Source organism: Hirundo rustica, chromosome 18, assembly GCF_015227805.2.
Source record: "Hirundo rustica isolate bHirRus1 chromosome 18, bHirRus1.pri.v3, whole genome shotgun sequence".
In the NCBI taxonomy this organism is placed as follows: Eukaryota; Metazoa; Chordata; class Aves; order Passeriformes; family Hirundinidae; genus Hirundo; species Hirundo rustica.
In genome coordinates, this window is record NC_053467.1 from 7,262,465 (window position 1) to 7,283,199 (window position 20,735).

At 43.5% G+C, this 20,735-nt stretch overlaps 1 protein-coding gene across 1 annotated transcript in view; it reads left to right on the forward strand.

The window, feature by feature from the left end:
- The window catches only part of HLF (HLF transcription factor, PAR bZIP family member), a 35,803-nt gene extending 15,991 nt beyond the window's left edge, over positions 1-19,812 (forward strand). The window contains exons 3-4 of the mRNA XM_040081606.2: positions 12,513-12,733; positions 15,626-19,812. Coding sequence (XP_039937540.1) covers positions 12,513-12,733; positions 15,626-15,841 — 437 coding nt within the window. The 3' untranslated portion in view covers positions 15,842-19,812. The remainder of the gene's footprint in view (positions 1-12,512; positions 12,734-15,625) is intronic.
- Positions 19,813-20,735: the final 923 nt, after the last annotated feature.

Here is a 20,735-nt window from a genome sequence, read left to right on the forward strand (position 1 = left end):
TACCAGATGTGTCTGCTTGGAATTCAGAGGGATTGTCAAGTGACAGTGCAGTTGTGAAACAAATCATTTTGCTCATGGTTACTGAAAATAGTAAATGAGTGCGTAGGATAAAGTGAAGAGATATTCTCAATTCCAGTAGAGAACAAGAAGATGAAATGGGTTTCCTGACTGCGACTGACAAACAGTGACTTGGTGAATATTTTTCTTTTTTCCCTTCCTACCTCCTGGCCAAGGAATTGGCTCCGTGAGCAGCAAAATCTCCACGTGTTTTCTGATGTGTAACAAGGCTCCTGCAGCCAGGGAGGGAAGAGCTCCTTTCATTTACATTGTTTTCACAAAGCTTGTTGGTAGCACTGTGTGGATGCCTTGCTACCAATTTTGTTGGAAATTGGCCAACAATTTCCCAATCTTTTGGGAAGGGGCTGGACAGACATGTACAGCAGGATTGCACAAAACTTGTTTCTGTGGGAAATCAGTTAACAACTGTCAAGTACTGGGGGGACTGAAATGAAGTTTGCAAAGCAATTGGAGGAACTGAAGGGCCATTTGATATCTTAATTCTCCATGTGGTCATTAACCAGGTGCACTAGATACAGTCCTTGCCCATAGGTTGGATCCGTGCTGGCAGATTTCTATCTGCCCAGGACCTATCTGAAGCACTGAAGGGTGATTTGGTGACTGCACTGATGGTTTTGGAAGTGGCTGGAAATGCTCAGGGAAAGCAAATCAAAATACTCGTCAGCTTAGGCTATGGCAGAGCTTGATCTGGATGTCTGAGCTGTGCTAGCTGAGTGATCTGTGAAATAACCTTTGACTATAGGTAGGGCTTTTCTTTTGTTTCCTGAGTAGCCCAAGGGTGTAACTGAATATTTACTTCTATTCCACGTTGCTTTTTCTTTATTTTTAAAAGGAAGATCTGTGACTGTACACATTGGAATGCATGTTAATAAAAATTGAAGAGACACCTTCCATCATCAGGATTTTATTGAGTTTTGCTTGTGCATTGAACCCTCAAAGACCTCTTCCAAGCAGCAAAATGGAGGCCAAAGAGGCAGAGCCAAATTCTGAGATTACTGATCAAGGTAGCTGCAAAGCTGGGTGACCACCTCACTCCTGGTAGCTTGAACAAACCCTCTGAACCAGGTAAGGGTGGGTTGGGACTTCTGCTTCAGTAGGTGCTTCTTTCAGACTTCAGATAAAGCAGGTGAGGGCTGGGGTTACGTTGTGGGCGGGCAGCAGCATCTGAGCTGGGTGTGAGTTGTGTGGAATGCAGGTGCATAAATAGCCTGGGCATGAGGAAGCAAAATGTTTTCACCTGTGAATAGATGAATTACTTCTGCTGAGGTACACAGGAACATGGGGTTAGCTTCTGTAGAGAGAACACATTAAAGGTGGCATGAAACATCTTTATCGTGAGACCAGCTCTTAATTTTATTTCTGAAAATCTGGAGCACCATAAATCTGCCAGTGCAGTTTTCTTTATTCGTTCTGCATTTGTAAAAGGAGAACAAATAAAAAATGTTCTGTAAGCTTTGCTACATTAAAAAAAATACCATTTATATGACACAGCTCTGTTTTGTATAATTTTTTCATATCCAAAATACAGAGCGCTTTAGAATAGATGAAGAAAAGCTGCATATCTGAGTTTAAGATAAAATAAGATGATCCCTGTGACAGAGACAGCAGAAATGATGTGATACGACAGTTGCTGTAGCAACACCACCTACTTCATGAAAATCAGAGTTAACAGGAGTGTAAAAGGTAAAGCCCACATAATTTTCCAAGCCTATGAATTGCTGCTGCCCTCAGCCTGCAGTGTTTTCCAGCTCTCCAGTGCTTTTTCTTCCATGTGGGCACAGAATAATCACCTTTTTCCACATGGCCAACTCCGGCAGACCCCATACTGCATTGAACAGGGGCACATGGTGGGAATTCTGCAGGTGACCTGGAAATAGGGGGGGGGAAAGTACATGAAGGATTTTGTCCTGTCCTGTCCTCCCTCCAAATCATCCCAAAAGCCCCAGGCAACAGAATAACTGTGCTGTCTCTACAGAGAATGGGACGGCCACCAGTGTAAAAAGGAAGCCAAGCAGTCAATTTGCTTCCGTGGGATTCAGCTTGTAAAGCACTGGTGTGTTTAATATGAATTGTTAAATGTTTTAGACACAGAAGGTCTCAGGGATAAGGGCACTTTTCCCCCTCCCAAATAAGCCCAAAATAGTGGTGCTCCATACCTCTGCTTTTATAAAATGCTGGCTCCCATGTTTGAAAGCTCCCATATGCAGAGAATCGATCAATGATTTGCCAGTGCACGTTGGCCTCAAGGTTACATTAAAATATATATTTTAATATATTGATATTTTAAAAATATATTGACTTAATATATTAATGGTTTTCCATGCTGTGTGTGACAGCAAGAGTAAAATCTTTGTTACTTGTGGATCAGGGGAAGAGTTTTTAGAAGAAAGGGCAGTCTCTCTTGGAGTCAGATTTTTCTGATCCCTTTTGCTGACATGCCTCCTGAAGGCATCACAGTAAATGCACTGCACAATAAATGAAGGGGGGTTTGATTTTTGTGTCTTGGGGCATTTTAATGCAATTTTTGACATAGTTCACAATCTTTACAGGTTCATCATGCCTGTTGCATTGAGAATATGCATAGAGGCTTGTTCAGAGGCTTAGTTCAGGGCTGTGGGCAGTTTGCAGAGGAGGTCACAAGAAGGAATATAAGTATTAGAATGCCAGGATTTCTTCAAGAGATATTTCATCACCAACATTTTTCACTGTCTCTGTTTTTAAAAGATTAGCCCAAAGGTTTTGGTATGTGCTGCTCTGTCTGGTCCATGCGAGTGTGGTTGTGAGGCACAGAAGTCTCTGCAGGCATTAGTTTGGGTTTGGAGGCTCCTCAGCAAAGCAGTTTCTTGCCATTTTCTAGTGCTCAGTGACTCCATCACATTTAGAAGTGAATTTATCAGCGCACAGTGTTCAGTGCCATAATATCTTTTAATTAGGCTTGCTTTTTGAAGTTACCTGATTTTGCCTGTGTCTGACATGCCACCAAAACCTGTTTCATGCAGCAGCTGTAAAGAAGTTACGAACACAGGGGTAACATCCATATTCAACAGCCTGTTCTGGAATTTTCCCTAAGTGGTGACGTGTTCCCTTCCTTCCTCTGGCCCCCTTTTTCAGGCTACCCAGGCCTCATGCATCTGGATGGTTTATAAATGGAGAAAAACGTATCAGTAGAGAAAATGCTACAACCACACACACTTTATGTGTGCTCCTTGGGAATAAAGCTATATAAAAGTATAAAAAAGCAAGTTAGACCTCTGCAGTTATTGGGCTGTAACAACCCAAGTATAATTTTTCAGGTTTTTCTGTTTGTTTTCCGCCCCCCCCCAAACACAGAGGATCCTAATATAAGGCAGAGAGAAAATAAAATGTATTCAGCCTTACTTAGGTTATGGGAACAATGGGTTCCCATTCTGGCAGCTCTAATTCTTAAAATATGATTATTTTATACAAATTACCCTCAATAAATTGTCGCATAAAAAGTGTACTTTGTTTTAGTGAAATCTAAAATGGAAAAAATGTAAAAAAAATTAAAAAGTAACTGCAATGAATAGTTCAGATTCGTGTGCACAGAGCAGATCAAAAGAGAAGAGGAGATTTTCAAATTCTGTAACTCTGCCCAGTGACCTCTTTTCCTTCAGGGATGTATTCCAGTGCTGCTGATAGCATCTGTTGTCTGTCTCTCGGGCTCCCCATTGGCTGCTGATTGGGAGGCAGAGGAACTGTACCTGTTTCACGTGGCTTTTCCATGCCAGCTGAAATCTCCCTTGGCTGTGTTTTGATAACACACCCAGGCAAGCAGGCCTTGGGTACCAGAACTGGGTAATAGATCCCTGAGTCATGGGTGGCGTATGCTGTCAGAATTACAGGAGGGCTCTCTGCAAGACCTGTTTACTGAGAGCGTGCTGCCCTAGATAGACAAATCATCAGAACGATGTGAAAGGGACTGACTTGGTCTGGAGCGTTGAAAAGCACATTGGCAGTGGCACAGACACATCTTGAGGACAAGTGTTGTCTTTGTTTTGGGCAGAGTTCCTCATGAGGGCACATTTGTGGATGCTGAGGTTATGGCAAGGTGAGGGTCTCCCAGGGAACAAGGGACGAGGCAAGAGGAAACAGCCTTAAGCTGCACCAGGGGAGGTTCTTGCTTGATGCCAGAAGAATTTCGTCACTGAAAGGGTGGTTTAGCATTGGAAGGGGCAGTCCAGGGAGGTTTGGAGTCCCAGTCTCCGGAGGTGTCCAAGGAGGGCCTCGCCGTGGCACTCAGTGCTCTGGGCTGGTGATGGGTGATTGGGCACAGGTTGGACTCATTGGTCTTTGAGATCTTTTCCAACCTCAATGATTCTGTGACTCTGTGCTATATGAAGCTGTTACCTAGACCAGGGGCTCTGTCTAAAATCTACTCATTTATTAAAGCTGGGTACATAATTGTCCAAGGAAAGGAAAATGGATGTTTTTCATCAGTTTTCCTTCAGAGCAGATTGACAGTTCTGATGCTTCTCTGGAATCTTCCCTTTAAGAAAAGAATTACTGTACTTTTTGAGGAATCTCACTATATGTGAACTGCCAGATAACAAAAATATGCCAAAGGATGTCAAGAAGCTCCAATGTACCAGAGAACATAAGCATCTTGAATTGAGACATGCTTCTAAGCCAAGTGTAAATTAAAATTAAATACCGGTGTGAACATTCTTCCCTGAAGCTCTTCTTCGGCCCTTGTCCCCACTGAATTCCATCTTGGCTGATCTTCGTAAGGAAAGCAGCATCCTACAGAAAAATCAGAAAGGCATGTAGGAATGCTGTGGATTTCATGCTTTTCAGGAGTTTTAAAATCCCTGTTTAGTGTCCTGGGAGCAGAATCAAACCCTCTGCTCCTCCATGTAGCCATTCTGCAAGGGAGTTGTTCAGAGCTGGAGCAACTACTGTCAGGCATCTTGCAGGTGTAGTTTGGAAGGGAATAAAAATTTGATTTCCTGGTTGTTTTCAGGGATGAGGCCTCATTGAGCTCCTAAGTGCTGCCTTCACACAGGCTAAATTCAAGGAAGGGCTTTCAGAATATGGATCTTACAGAAGAGATGAGTCTGAAGTTCAGGAGATGTAGTGGAAGATTTTACCTGCTGGTGCCTCCTATTTGCTTGTTTATTGTTTTAAAGGGCAGAATGTTGCTGGGCCAGCAGGCAAAGGGTATTCCATGCACTCCATGGTAACCACAGGCAGGACTTGCCAAGTGAATCTCTCAAAGATCTGCAAACACACAACTGAAGGCCACGTGTGCAGCCTTGGATAGCAAACCCTGTCCCTTGGAAATGCAGGCTTTAATTGCATTATATCCTCCTCTTTCCCCTTTTCCCGTTTTGCCTGCAGAGCTCAGACCAGCTCTGGACACAATCTGGGCCATTGCAGGAAGGAAGTGGTTGTCTGTAGGATCTTGGATCTTGACCTCATTTTCTGCAGATGTGAGAGGATGCAGGGAACAGCGAGAGGAAAAGGGAAAATCTGGCAGGAAGAACTGAAGGATTTTGTCTGGGGAGACTGGACTTTCCTTAAAGTTTCAGCAGAATTATGAACAATTAATTTGATTTTGGGACATGTCACACCATGTGGTTGCTTCCCTGTCTCTGAGGAGCCCAGTGTGACACCTTAGGTGGCTCTCACCTGTGTCCCACAGCTGCAGAAGCCCATGAGAGTCAATTTGAAATGCAGCCAATGCCTACACAATTTGCTAATCTGAGAGAATGATGATTTGTTTTAAAATATCTGCTTCTTCATCTGCAAAGAGAAGTGTTGCCCCTTCTTTCATGGGAGTCTTGTGGGGAAGAAGCTGTTTCTGAAGCACACAGATGCACTAGTTGTCAGTGCCAGAGGGAACTCCTGAAATTGTTTCTCTACAGGAGGCTGGAATAATTTATGGCAAATATTATATGGATTTATTTGGACAAATCAAAATGGGTGAAACAAGTGTCTCCTTAAGGAGAAAAGAATCTGGGTAAGATAGTATGAGATTGAAACTTTGAAGACTGTTGCAACCATAACTGTACTTCTTAAACAACCCTTACACGTAATTTTAAAAACAAATTGAAAGGACAACGTAGACTTTCTCATGTCCCACTCTTAGGACAGGCACATTGGAAATGAGTAGAAATGGATCTGACAGCACCCCACAGTGTCCTGCTGCTGGGACTGAGTAGAGGATGACAACTGACCCTCGCTGTAAGGAGCTGAAGGAGGACAGGGAGCTTTGCCAGTGTTTTGTTTGTTGAAGAGAATCTGTGGCACTTGGGAACCTGGAGCTGTGTTTGTACCATCAGCACAGGCTGATCCTGCCCTTGTCCTCCCAACAGTGCTCTTCTACTGAATGCATTCATTGCAGACTGCTGGAACAACCTTTCCCTTCCAGGCTCTCTCCCTTTCATCTTTGGCTGCCAGTCTCTGTCCTCCTCACCTCCTTACCACCTTCTCAGCTTTGAGTCCTAATCACTTAATGAAATCTTCCCCTTCTCCTCCAGCCTGAGCATGCCCACAGTTGAAACATGCTGCCCAGGGAAGTGGTTGCATCACAGCTCTGGAGGTTTTTAAAAAACACATATATGTAGCACCAAAGACATGGTTTTGTGGTGGAGTTGGCAGTCTTGGGTTAATGCTTGGACTTGATGATCTTGGAGGGCTTTTCCAATCTAAACTGTTCTGTGATTCTCTGAAGTAACACTGACCCAAGAGCTGCCTTCTTCTCCAGTGCACAGGCCAATAGCACACTGCAGTGAAAAGTCTGACAGAAACTTTTAACAGGTTCAAAACAAAGTATTTTTTGTGGAACCTTTTTCAGGAAACTGTGGAACCATTTTGGCAGAAACACAGTTGGCACACAAGAAATCCAAACAGAATGGTTGAAATCTGGCAAAGGCCAAAGGAACTGAAGACAGCATCCTCTAATGGGAAGTGTCAGACAGTCTTAATAAGACTACCACTCCTGTCTGGAATAATACTGTAGAGGCCTGGAGCAGGAGGCACACAATGCTGAGAGGGGAAATGACAATTCTTTCATAATTAAATGTACAAGGTTTGTAAACAATGCTGATATTTTTAAAAAGTACACGTTTTAAATCCACTTTTGTGTCCCAGCCTTATAGTGTGTGTTAAAAGCAGCAAATTATGTTGTGGTTGCATTGGGTTGAGATCCTTTTTTCCGCAGGAAGTGTTTGCCGTCACCCCATGTTCGGCAGAATCAAGTTTGTGTAAGATAAGGAATAGAGGAATGTCCGTGCCAGCTTGGAGCCCTGGTCAAAATACACGGATCTCCTGTTGCTTGGGAAGAAAATAAAGCTCCTATAATAACTGCTTGAATAAACACACCCAGAGGTGAAGTGTCTTCTTCACTCCAAGGTAGAGAGTGGTTGGGTTTGTCCTTCCACTTGAGGGCAGGAGGATTCCAATTTGTGGCTTTAGTCCTATCCTCCTAAATGGTTTGGTTTCTGGAAAACAACTGCAATCCTAATAGCAGGGAAATCACATAGAATAAGATAGGATAGATAAAAGGGTGCTTATAATATTGTAGGTGAGGAATGATAACCTGACATGATGCTGTCCTCAGATAAGTTTTGACCTCCAGAATACCCCTTTTGCTTTGCCTCCCAAATTTTTGCCTGTCTCGATCCCTGTGCTCTGGCCATGTGTTCTGCAGTGAGAGAACTTTTCCTAGAGGCTGAAGGAGTTAATCTAGAGCTGGATGACAGATTAGCCCAGGACTGGCTGTGATTTGGAGTAAGGGAACTATCTCAAAAAGCTGGCCAGCTGCCAAGGGGATAGATGGCTTGGAAAACATACAGGGAAAGCTCTGGAGCAGCTCTGGGTGAGGATTATCTGTCAGTTTAACCACTGTGCTGCAGAGCCTGACTGACACACACAAAGTGCCTTCTGTTTATATAAAGGAAAATTATTAGCAAACACATGTTTTATCTCTGGGCTGCTAATAAATTGAGTAGGAAACTCCTCTTTTATTTCCCTCCAATGTGTGTAAAAAATAGGGAAAAATATTTTGATTAGAACATTTTCACTCCCTTTCTTCCTCTTGGTGCTGTTCTCCAGGCAGCTGTTGAGCTGATGAGGAGTGTAGAAGGGCTGTGAGAAGGGAGATTTTCTGAAAATCAGACACATTTCTATGGGAGTTGAATGATTCAGAATTGTGTTCCACATAATTTACCAGGAATCTCTTGCAGTACAGATAAGAAGTCTGCCAAGCAGTAGTGCAGCTGAAGAGGTTATTTCCGTCTTCACTCTCCTGGGCACAGCTGGTAGGTGGGATGTTTCAAAAAGGGGAAATTAAGAGTCAGGATATGGTGATTGAACTCCCCATGATACCAGATCAGCATTTGGGGTTTTGTAGGTATACAAAAGTGCTGCTATACTTTGGATGGTGAATTTTAATTATTGCAAGCAATTTAAAGCTGCTGGTTTTTTTTGTTTTTTTTTTTACCAGCAGTTTGGTCACCTAGATAACACAAGTGAATGGCCTCAGTTCACTTCTCTCTGAAAAAGGACCCACACTGAAAATATTGCCGTTACTTTAGACTTCTCACAGTCTTTGCCGGGAGGAGGGAGACAATTGGAAAGATTAGAACAGCAGGTTTTCTTTCAAGTCCTTTTTTCCGGAGAATTTTCCACTATGCTAACAGCAAAAGCATTAGCAAAGGCAAGATGTTAGGGCAACGGAATTCATGGGGTTGTCAAAACCTGCTGGTCCCCTTTCCAGGAGAAGCCTTGAGCTGTGTCTGTCCTGGCATACTCCTCCTTGCTTGAGTGGTGTTCTGCAAGTGGGAAGGGCTCCAGACAAAAGGCCAGTGTTGACATAGTTGTGGTCTCTCCAGGCCATGGTTGAGACGCATCACTAGGGTGGTATGAGGGGAAGTTTCCATTAACAATTGTTCCCGGCTTGCTTCCACCACCACCACCACCACCATGGAGCTCTGCAGCTGGATTTCCAAAAGAGCTTAATACTCAAGAGTTCTCATTTCAGCAACTTAAATAGAGGGGCTAAGTTCTTTTCAAAACACTTGGCAGTCATCAGTCCCCATTGAGAACAAAGCTTAAGCACATTAAACAGTCCAGCCACTTCACTGTTGTGAGCACAGAGTGTTTAAATAATGCAGACCCTGGCAAAGGCATCTGGCTGCCGATGCTGGGCACTGAGGGGCCTTACCTTGCAGAGTGGCTTTCCTCCTTGGCCAATTCCTTGTGCATCGGAGCCTCCAAGCAGCCCTCTCTGTGGCTGTTGTGACAGCTGGGAAGCTTGCTGATGCGAGGATTAGTCGGCTGCTGGGCACATGACATTCAGACTGCTGTGCTTATTTGACCTACCTCTGATTGCAAGGAATTTAGTGCATAAAAATAACACCCCAAACAAATTTGGCAGGAGGATGCAGAGCGAAAGTGCCGTGCGCACCCGGGGAGAGGAGGCCGGGGAGCAGTGTAAGGCGAGGCCACGCTCTGCGCTCCTGCAGTGACAGCAGTGCCAAGGCCAGCACAGCCCACGCTGTCGACTTGGATTACAACAAGTTCCAGCACCACAGAGATGTCATGGCCACTGGCCAGCAAACTAACGAAGACAGGTTCCTGGCTTGCACTATTGGCAAAACTTGATAGAATAAATAAAAATATCCCGGGTGCCAGGAGTTGCCCAATGTAAAATGCTGGACAAAGCATTTCTGGTTTTCCTGCCCGGGGCTTGAGATACCCTTGTTAACTCTGTTGTTTTTGATGGAGTTGCTGATCATTTGCAGGAACGTGACAGAACAGAGACTGGCAGAGGTGTGTGTGCCATGTGGGTGTAGGATATCTCATGGGGCAGCACTCCTGGGACTCCTAGTAATGGTGTTTAGACACATGGTCTGTTCAGGCTTTAGTGAACACCATTCCCCTTGAACGAGCTTCTCACTGGCACAGGAACATCTTGTGTTTGCTGAAGGGCCAGGTCTGTAGTCATGAGAGCTTCCTAGAGCAGGGAAGAGGAGACGCGTGCATGGAGGGAGCAAGGCAGGACCCTGACTTCTTCTCCCAGACCACCGTGGAGGTGCATTGTTCTTGCAATGTTTTGCTCTTGCATTGCTAAGATGCAATGCCTCGATTTCCCATGTTTAAAAGGAGCATTTTTGCCCTTTTTTCAGGGTGATACTGTAAAATTTCTTGAAGCCAGTGACTACAGAGCTCATGTAATTGTGTCATATTGCACATTATAGATAAATGATAATATGCAAACTGATCCTGTATATCAAGAACTTCAGCAATATTGAAATACAGGCTCTCTCACGTGGGACTTAGAAAGCTGTGCCAGATTTCACAATCCGTTTGACTTTTAGAAACACCCTGCAGGCTCACCAGAAATATTATAAAAGTACTCAGAGCTCGTGTCTTGCTTCATTTTTGTCTGTATTACAGAATGCACACCATTTCTAGGTGCGTACATCTGTGCATTTGTCTGCAGTAAGGAATACCTGGCTGCTCCGGAGCAGGCACTCACCCAAGGAGCTTTTCCTGTGTCCTTTAAACGAGGCCATAGCAGCCCATCCATCCATCCATCCATCCATCCATCCATCCATCCATCCATCCATCCATCCATCCATCCATCCATCAGCGATGGATCGGCCCCACGGCCGGCAGGGCTGCCGGGGTGCTCGGGGTGCGCGTCCCTTGACGGGAGGTGACAGCGGGGCAGGGTGGTGACTCAGACCCGCACACCGCCGTCTCCAGGAGGGCTGAAGCTCGTGAGAAGCCGCTCCGCAGCCACAGCCGTGCGGGCCGGGTCCCCTCGGGCTGTCCCGGTTATCTCGGAGCGCTGCGCCGGGAGCGCTGCGCTGGGAGCGCGCACCCGGCAGGCGCGGCACCGCGGGCGGGCTGGGGAAATGCCGCTTCCCGCTTGTATTAACGGGGGACGGCTGGAAACGCCACGTTCCTAGCCCCGAGAGCGGGGAGAAGCCGCTGGCAGCGCCGGTTCCCCGCTGGATTAACGAGGGCCCGCGGGCAGCGCCACGTTTCCGGCAGCGCGTCCCGAGCCAGGGGCGGCAGCGCTCCGCAGTGGCACAATGCGTGCAGCATCCTTTCCTCCCGCTCCCTCTCCTGCAGCCGCATCTACATTTTGATGACTTTGATCCTCCTTTTCTCCTCTCCCCGGCCCTCACCAGCTTTTCCTGGAAGCTGATTTTATCAGCTCTAAAATAGGAGTTGCAAAAGCTCTCCCTTAGCAAGCCGTGCACAGTGCAATTCCCCTGGTGCGTTTTCCGTGCGGTTCCCATATTATTAAAATAAAAACTACATTGTTAATGCTGGCCTTGGAATTAGAAATGGGATGTAATGTTTACTGGTTTACACCCTAAATATTGCAATGTGGGCACAAGTAAGGAAATATTACACAGCCACAGGATGTTTTTGTAGTTATCATGAAAGCCATCATATCACTAAAGTCAAAGTGAATTAGCAAATAGCCAAAATTATAAAAGAATATCTGCTTCAATCAGAAGTCCTCTCTCTGAAGTCTGTGAGGCTTCTACTTCTGAGGCATGTGAAAACTTCTGAAAATTTGCTCCCGGGGATAGTCCATGCTTAGGCAGCTGACTTCAGGATCCTATTTTTGGAACCTTTGGTTGAGATATTAAATTGGATTTTTAGTGGGAATGGTGCACAAATTGGTGTTGTAGTATCTTGAGGGCTTTATCTAAAATCAAAAAGAGAAAAATTAGAGGTATATCACTCATTTTCCAGGGATATGCTCCTTTTTATTAGATTTTATATACCATAAAAGAGAAATGCAGCATCAATAAGTGTCTTCTTCATTTTTGCAGAGCGTCTTTAAGGAATCTTTGTAGCCTTTCATGTTGCTGGTTTCCTTCACTGGCTTTTAGAATATCCCTGGTAGGATTTCATAAAGAATAAATAGCAGTCTCCTAGGAGTGCTTCAGCACAACTGAAAATACACTTTCATGAGATGCTATTCATGGCAAGTACTGTACATTGTTTGATTGTAAAATAAACATACCCTCAGAGGTATAACTGTGAGGGGTTACAGTGTGCTGATAGATCTGAACTAAATGGCAGTGCTTATGATCTGTTCCCTGAGGATGGGATCCTAATGAAGTGACACAGGTCACAGCAATATATCTTCTGCCTGCAGTCCAGTGCAACTCAGTGTTGGGTTCAGTGATGTTATGTGGGAAACCAAGATTAGCAGCCAGAGTTAGGAACAGATTCTGACTGTAAGGGCCATTAGCGTGTCTTGGATCAGAATATGCACCTTGTAGAATGGGCAGTCTAATATTTAGCAAGAAAAGATACCAAATCCGAAGGGAAAGCTGAAACATTTATTGCATGTAAAATAAGTAGAGATCTTCTAAAATCCTTTGGCACAATTAACATAGTTTTTCTAACCCAGCTGTATCTACCCTGTATTTCTGTAGGTCAAATCTTGCCAGCAAACCGGAACACACCAAGCCCCATTGATCCTGAGACTATCCAAGTTCCTGTTGGCTACGAACCTGACCCTGCAGATCTTGCTCTGTCTAGCATTCCTGGCCAGGAGATGTTCGATCCTCGCAAGCGCAAGTTCTCCGAAGAAGAGCTGAAACCTCAGCCCATGATTAAGAAAGCTCGCAAAGTCTTCATCCCAGATGACCTGAAGGTAATTTGGAACTAGTGACAGGGTGATTCCTACAGGGTCTCTGACAGTTGCTCACTGAGGTACAGGTTTGGAGCATGAATCTATTTTGTCATGGAAGGTAGATGTTTCAGTCTAAATCTGACTTTGCTGTAGAATAAGACTGTTCAGTGTTCTGGGTTAGACTGAAGGGAGGATGTCCCTTATTAGTTATGCAACAGTTGAAATTCATGAGCTCAATATTCATTTCCTCTGTATGCCAGAAACATCCTGCTTGACCTTGGACAAGCTTGCTTTGTCCTATATTTCCCACTTATGAAACAGCCTGATCATGCTTCCTTTTTCTTCATCCTCTTTCTATTCGCTTCTTTTTTCTTCATCCTCTGTCTATTCAGCACAGGCTGTGAATCCTTCAAGGAGAATGGAGGACTCTGATGACAAACTGAAGTATATTGTGTCTTATTTGGAAGTTGCTGTAGTTCTGTGTTTAATAATGAATGGGAACACTATAGTAAAAACTATTTCACTGATATATATTCACCAATCCAGGTGAAAGAATCTAGACAAGTGGTAGGGAAGCAGAAGAAAACAGAATTTTTCTGCTGAGAGGTGTGTTTTAATACAATATGTAAAATACAATACTACATCAATAAGTTAGAAGAAAGAGTCTGTGCCACTCACTGCTTTTGAGACATGAAGAGTAAAGTGCATGAAGATAGCAGGAAAATGGATCCAGGTTATTAAACACTCTGAATATTATTTGCAAAGTTGTTTTCCCAGTATGTGTTTTCCAGGAGGATCTCTTTTGTCAGAGGCAGTCAGGGCAGAATTTCATTCTGCTGTTGCTACTGCCCCCAAGAGACACAGCCTGAGAGCCTGCTGGAGTCAGTGGGAATCCCTGGCTGCATGTGCAGGGAGCCTGGGATGCCATGTGTTTGTACCAGATTGATAGCATTAGGGAAAGAAGCTATTTTTATCCCTAAGCACGCTCTGGTGCAAGTTAAAAGCACAGAAATCACAGTTGCAGTAGTGTTCAGGTTGCTGTCACTCAGCTTTCCTTTGCAAAGGTTTGCCTGCCCCTTGTTGCTTACCTGGGCAAGTTCTACTGCCTGTGATGCCCTGCTGGGTTGCAGTGCCCAAGGGAGAGGTATTGCTGAAGGAATGGCTGGAGTTTCTCCCTTTGTCATGTCTCCCAGGTACCCTTATGCATCAAAGCAAGCTTTTGGCAAAGGTCCTGCTGGCCAGACAGAGGTGGATGCCAGCAGGAGCTCAGGGTTTCTCATTCTCTCAGGATCGTCCCATCGCCTGCCCTTGACTTGTTTCCGAGCACTTGACCCAAGTGCTGCTTCTGCCCTGGCATGTGGAGCAGCCTCCAGCCTCTGGGTTCTGGGGGAGGGTAAGCAGATTAGACCAGTCAATCGTCTCGGGGCTGCATGTGATTTGGAAATGCCAGCCTTACCTCTCTCAGGCCTGGATTAAGGGATTTGCCATAGCAATTTGTTAAAATAAAGAGGGATGAAGCCTAGGTGGCACACTAATAAATTGCTTAAAGCTGATTTTTATGGAGTGAATTGAGATGGGAAATTATAAACAAGATTTGGGTCATAGCTTTTTGCTCCATCTTGTATTTTGGAGGATTTTGTGGGGCCCCATCTACATACAGGTGAAGAGCCATTTAGAGATAATGCTGGCTCCAGATCAGCATTCTTGCACACTTTGTTGGGCCAAACTGATAGAAAGCAGTTCAAGAGCCCTCCTGCCAGCAATTGTTTTGATCCTGCTTTGCCTTGTGCAGCAGCAGAGGGTGCAGAGCAGCAGGATTAGGCTGGGCTGAGGGACCCAGGAGTGGTGAGTGTTTGCTCAGTGCAGCATAATAGCCTCTGGATCTCCTGCCCTGTGCTGGTCCTTGGGAGCTGCACGGGGAAATGGAAGCATGTTAAGATGAAGTAAGAGGGAGTTTGAGCTCTGTGACTTGGCCAGGCAGCTTGAGGGTTGAGTGGCTGCATCACTCGTACTCTGCAGGGGACTGAATTTCACTTTTTAGGAGAAATTCTGCCTGCTTATATTACCTGAGTTGTTCCAAAGTTCTAGAACTTAATTCAGTTACGAAGCAACACCATAACTTCCATTTTGCTGAAGGCCACTTCATTGGAAGAGTGGAAAAATCAGGTGAAATTCAGTAGTTACTTTGAGTCTTTGATACACCAATGCAGCGTCTATACACCAATGCAGATCTAGAAGCAAGTCTTCAGGGGATAACACTTTGGGAATGTGTTAGCTTATGAAACCTCAGGGGGTAGTGGACCTATTTCTGTCCAATCCTTTTTTTTTTCCACAGTCAAAGCCTATTGCACTAATCTCTGTGGTTGGTCCCAGAGCAGCCATCATCACTCTGCCAAGGAATCCTCTTGCAGTGACTTAGTGCAGACAGGAACTTTTTGGGGCTCTGTAGAGTGCTTTGAACATTAAAAAAAGAGCGGAGCAGTAGATGAAATGGGTAATAGCAACACAGAGAGTGAACCCAGGTGTTGGCTGGCAGTGCTGAGCAGGGCCAGGGGTAAACAGTGCTGCTGCAGCCACTGTGCAGGGTGAGTCACGGCATTTGAAGGTGGACGTGCTAACTAGGTCAGCCTAGATGGGAAATGGATTGTACCTCCGGAACGTTGCTTCACTTTTCCTTGGAGGAATTCCCTGTCAGGAGGATGAGGGGGTTAGTGTAAGCATCGACAGGAACAAGTGAGGGCATCTGCGCTGCCAGGGCGGGTTGTGCCGTGCAAAGCTGGAACTCCAGTCCTGCTGCGCCACGGGGTCACCCGCGGTCCGGAGGTGGCCGCTGGGAGCGGCTCCCGGCGGGCAGCTCCGCTTTTACAAAAATCTAACACCTCTGCTTGCTTCTCTTGTGTGTCTCACGAGCAGGACGACAAATACTGGGCCAGGCGCAGAAAGAACAACATGGCCGCGAAGCGCTCGCGGGACGCGCGGCGGCTGAAGGAGAACCAGATCGCCATCCGCGCCTCCTTCCTGGAGAAGGAGAACTCGGCCCTGCGCCAGGAGGTGGCTGACCTGCGGAAAGAGCTGGGCAAGTGCAAGAACGTCCTGGCCAAGTACGAAGCTCGGCACGGCCCCCTGTAAATCCGAAGCGGGGGAAGCGGGGTGTTTTGGTTTTCTTTTCTTTTTTCTTTTCTTTCTTTTTTTTTCTTTTCTTCTTTCTTTGTTGCGGGTTGGCGTTTGACTAGATGGACAATGTGTTTCCTGTTTGATAGCACCACACCCAAACCAACCTTTCTGTCTTCAGCACTTTACCAGAAGCAGAAACAAAACTGACTTAACGTTGGTTTTTTTGTTGTATTTTTTTTTTTTTTCCTTTTTGTTTGCGTGTACGTATCCCTGCGTGTGTGCGTGCACACGTGCGTGCCCAGGTCTGTGTCTGTGGGTGTGGGTGTGCGTGCACATCTCAGCACTTCCCATTTTTATCAGCCCTCTTCAAAGGGTGCCACATTTTTACCTGGACTGTTGAGAACTGCCATAGTAAGCTTTTAATTACTTTTTTTTTTTTTTTTTTTTTTTTTTTTTTTTTTTCTTCAGTGCTGCTTCAGAGTAGGGGTTTTATGTTCTCGTAATCAGTTCCATCCTCCTGATTTACTCGGAAAGATCCCAGCATAAACGACAAAAAAAAAAGGAAAAAAAGAAAAAAGAAAAAAAAAAGTAGATCTCAGTTTTTTTTCGAGAGTAACAAGCTATCGTTTTAAGTCTGTCTAATCAGAAAAGTTAACATGCTAATAAAGTGCACAAATAATAATTTAGTACTACACTGCAGAACTATTAATTTATAGATCGCTTTCGTTGTATTTTTAAGTTTTGGTGATTATTGTCTTCAGATTTAAAAGTGCTGTTAGCCTGAGTTTAGCTATCCTCATGATAGATCCCATAATGGCTTCTCTGTAGCTACTAAGGTTCCTTTTCTCTCCGTGGACCCCAGGTAGGTAGGTAGGAGTTGTGGGTAGAGCACAGAGCGTGTACCTTGCACTGCCTGTACCTGAAGCAATAATCCTGCGTGCATGCTGCCCGGATGTTCCCAGTGGACGTGGGGTGCTTCCCTACCCAACAGGAGTCTAGATGTCTTTAACAAGGAGTTCCAAAAGTCCCAGGCACGTTCCCATGAGCATGCTGACTGTGTCCCTGCCGTGGGGGAGCGCATGTGTAAGGAGCAGGATCATTAGTCGGAAACGAGAACAAAATTAAATAGCGTCAAATCAGAGCTGATGGCGAAATCAGAGGGGCTTTTCTGTTTTCAGTTAGTTACTCCATTTTGTGATTAAAAGTTGAATAAATACCTAAATTAAGTTGCTTTTCCCCCATGTTTTGTAATATATTTTCTGTGGATTATATCTTGCTGTTTTAAAAAGAATCACTTTTATTCAGTTAGAAGTCACTGGTTTGCAAAGCCCATTTTTTCCTAGTGATTGTTGTTTTGAGTGTGACACGAACTGATGGTTCTGAACTTTATTGTTTTAAACTCTGCTTTTGAACATGTATGTTCTAATATAAAGTGGACTTCTGAAAAATGAATGTAAGAGACACTGGTGTATTTCAGAAGGGGGATGGTGTTGTCATATACTGTGGTTAATCCAATCAATCTAAGTGTTTACTCTAGACCAAAAGGATAGATATTATAAAATGTATAAAGTTTATACAGAATAATTATAGTATGTTTGTTTTGTACAGTATTTTTCAAGTACAAATACTGACAATGTATTTTGAAAGACATATATATAACAAAAAGAAAAAGCTATTCCATGTTTAAAATATATAGCAAAGGTATATATTCTCCATTATGTATAGAAAGGAAATGCTTAAGGGTTTGTTGGTTGTTGTTTTCTTCTTTTTTTTTAAAACCTGTAATATTTTTAGCCTGGCACACTGGCATGTTCTGTGCTTTAAATTAAATTTTTATGGAAGTAATATGGCTTTCCAGGATGTTCCACATTACTGAAAAAGAGAGACTTTTTTTATTTTTCATCAGAAACACATAGAGAAACTGTTTAACAGGGACGAAGCACAACATGGATTTTAGTCAACTATTGATTGGACGTTACAACATTTTGTAATAGCAGAAAAATAATATATAACATAAAACCACTCACGGTCATTTCCAGTCTCCTGCTGCTGCTAGAAACGGTTTCCAGCTGAATTTTTTTGCTATAAACAGCTCAGATCCTGTACACAGCTGTGTGTACTGCATCCAGATAGTGAAGTGAGGAAAACACGGTGCTACATGTCTTGCTCAAAGTTTTCTAAGTGTTCTGACATTATTTTCAAATAAAAAGGTTGTTCATTCCATTAAATCATTATTCATGCTTCAGGAGATGGCTGCATAGAACTCAGCATTTTGGTCAGCATTAAAAACCACGCATCCTTGCATGGATGGCATTTCTCCAGTATTTTTCCACAAGCATACCTGGCCCCTCGGTGTCCCGTAACGTGCGCTGCTTGCCCGTGCACCATTTGTTCAGCAAATCGAATTTCCATGTGCTGCAGCAAGGTTTGAAGGGCAGTGAGTTACTCTCTAAAGCTCAGCAGAAGGCACTGCAGGGACAGCAGGGTGTGGCACAGTTGGGGTCTGCTGCGGACACACCTTTAACAGCGGCAGAGCAAACTGCAGCAGTCTCTGCTCACCCCCACAAAGGGCAGTTTGGGGGTGACCCAAGAGCAGAGTGAGGTCAGCGGTGCCGCTGCTAGGGCAGGTTGTGAGCACAAAACTTGGTGTCACGTACAAAAAGCAGCTTGGTTTAAAAAAAAAATATATATATTTTTTGTGGTTTTGGGCAGGGAAGGGGTGGAACATTGTTGAGACTGGATATCACAGGTTGATTTTTATTGAGGCATGGCCACAGAGGAGCACAGAGGTTCCTGGCTCTACCTCGTCCAGTAGTCCCAGAGCTGCTTCAGTGCCTCCTTGTCCCATCCTGGCACTGGGATGTCACAGGCTGCAGCATCTCTGTTGGGGTGGGGACTTTCTGAGGAGCCTGTGGGGCACAGGCACTCCCTACTTCCTGTGGGACTTAGGTACTCTGCTCTGAAAAGCTCGCCTGGGAGAAAAAAAAAAAAAAAAAAGGAAAAAAAGAGAAAAAAAAAGGGGGGGGGTGGCAAAATATGTGGGCTTAAAACTTGGAAAATCCCCAGGTTCACTATCCAAGTTGTCTCCCTGCAATAGCAAGGAAAATAAATAAATGGATCTTAAGCTCATTTCCAGTTCCCAAGGACAGCTCAGCTGGGCTCATCACACCTCTGATGGCTTTGTTGCTCATGAAGGAGCTTTTAGGTATAAGAAATTGTCATTTTATAAAAACAGAAATATATATATTTGCAGAATAATTATTAGCTTGTCTAAATAATTCACTGATCTCTATTACACTATAAGCATTGGTAAAATGCTTGTCTTCTCTTTTGTTTTTTTCTGAAACTTAGAAGTGAATTTTTTCTTTTTACAAAAGAATGCCCTCTAGAAATCAGTGGGATTGGAGATGGATTTGTGCATCTGAGCACCTTGGGAGTCTCTGTGGGAAAGCCTGTGGCAGAGAAGGCAGAGCAGGGGTACTTCTCTTTGTTTTGAGGTGGTGCTGAAGTCACTAAACCAAGCACCATGGAAATAAGTTCTGACTTGAATCCACAAAAGCAAGAAATTCAGAATGCAGGGGAGGAGCTGGAGCGAGCACCAGGGGTGGGATCAGTTCAGACCCCTCTCATTTGAATATCTTGCCTCTGTGGGTTTGTAATACCCCCAATTATTGCTTTAAAATTATTTTTGCATGTAATTTTACAATAGAGATGTGCTGTTTATTTTTATTTTGTTGACTTTTTTATGTGAAGAAAAAAAATTATATTAAAACTTATATGTGATCAACCATCGTATTTCTGGCAACACCACAAGACAGAATTAAATACAAGTTTAACAAATAGAGCAAATTATCTGTATGACAAGAAATGGTTTGCATCCTGTATGCTGTTCAGCCCAAATCTTTTTTTTTCTTTTTTATTTTTTTTTTTTTTCTTTTTTTTTTTTTTTTTTTGTCTGTTATTCTTAATGTTTAATAAACTTTTAAATTTTTCTTCTCTCAGCTTTTGATGTATCAGTGGTGTATCAGGGCATGGGGCTTTTGGGAGGGAATTTTTCTTCCCCATCCTCCAGTCTGTCCCACCAGGGGATGGATCCCTGCTAATTTGGGGGAGGGGGCAAATATCCCCTAATCTTCCCAGCTGACACCAAGGTTGGGTATAACCACAGCAAATGTGTATTTACATGAGATGAAATAATTCAGATTATACTATAATTAGTGCTATTTACTATTTTAACTATATATATATATATGTAAGTAATAAAGTGGTACAGTGGAAGCACCATTTCCATATCTACATTATACACTATATATATGAGATGTGGTCAAGTGTTACTTCACTTTAAATTCATAGAGTAAATTCATAAAAATGCTGATATCAAAGAGTACTTTTTATTGTAGTATACAACATAATTCATTATTTTTACTCTCCATTATAGCTAATTATTTATATGGACCACATGACAGGTAATACATACTACAGGCTTTAAATATCTAGTTTATATAAATAGATACAGTCTGGGAGAGAAAACTAACTCAGGACTAAGTCTTCCTGTACACAAGTTATTAAATATGTGTACATGTGTATCTCTATAGCTGGGCACAGAGCATGATATATAGGTACACATACCTATAAAACTCTGCATTTTAATAGTACTTGTCATGCACAAAATATATGTTTTAATAACACACTGACTCGATTCCCCCTCTCTTTGTGTGCCTGCTTTCATTAGTTTTAAATATATAGCTGTAATATAAATTCATATATTTTAATACACATATTAAAGGTATGTGTGTATATAAATTTATAATATATACATTAAAACTGAATTTTCATATACCATGTTTGTCATAATTGCTCTTAGCTTCTTATTTTTATACACCTTTATAAATATATCAATAGCTTTATT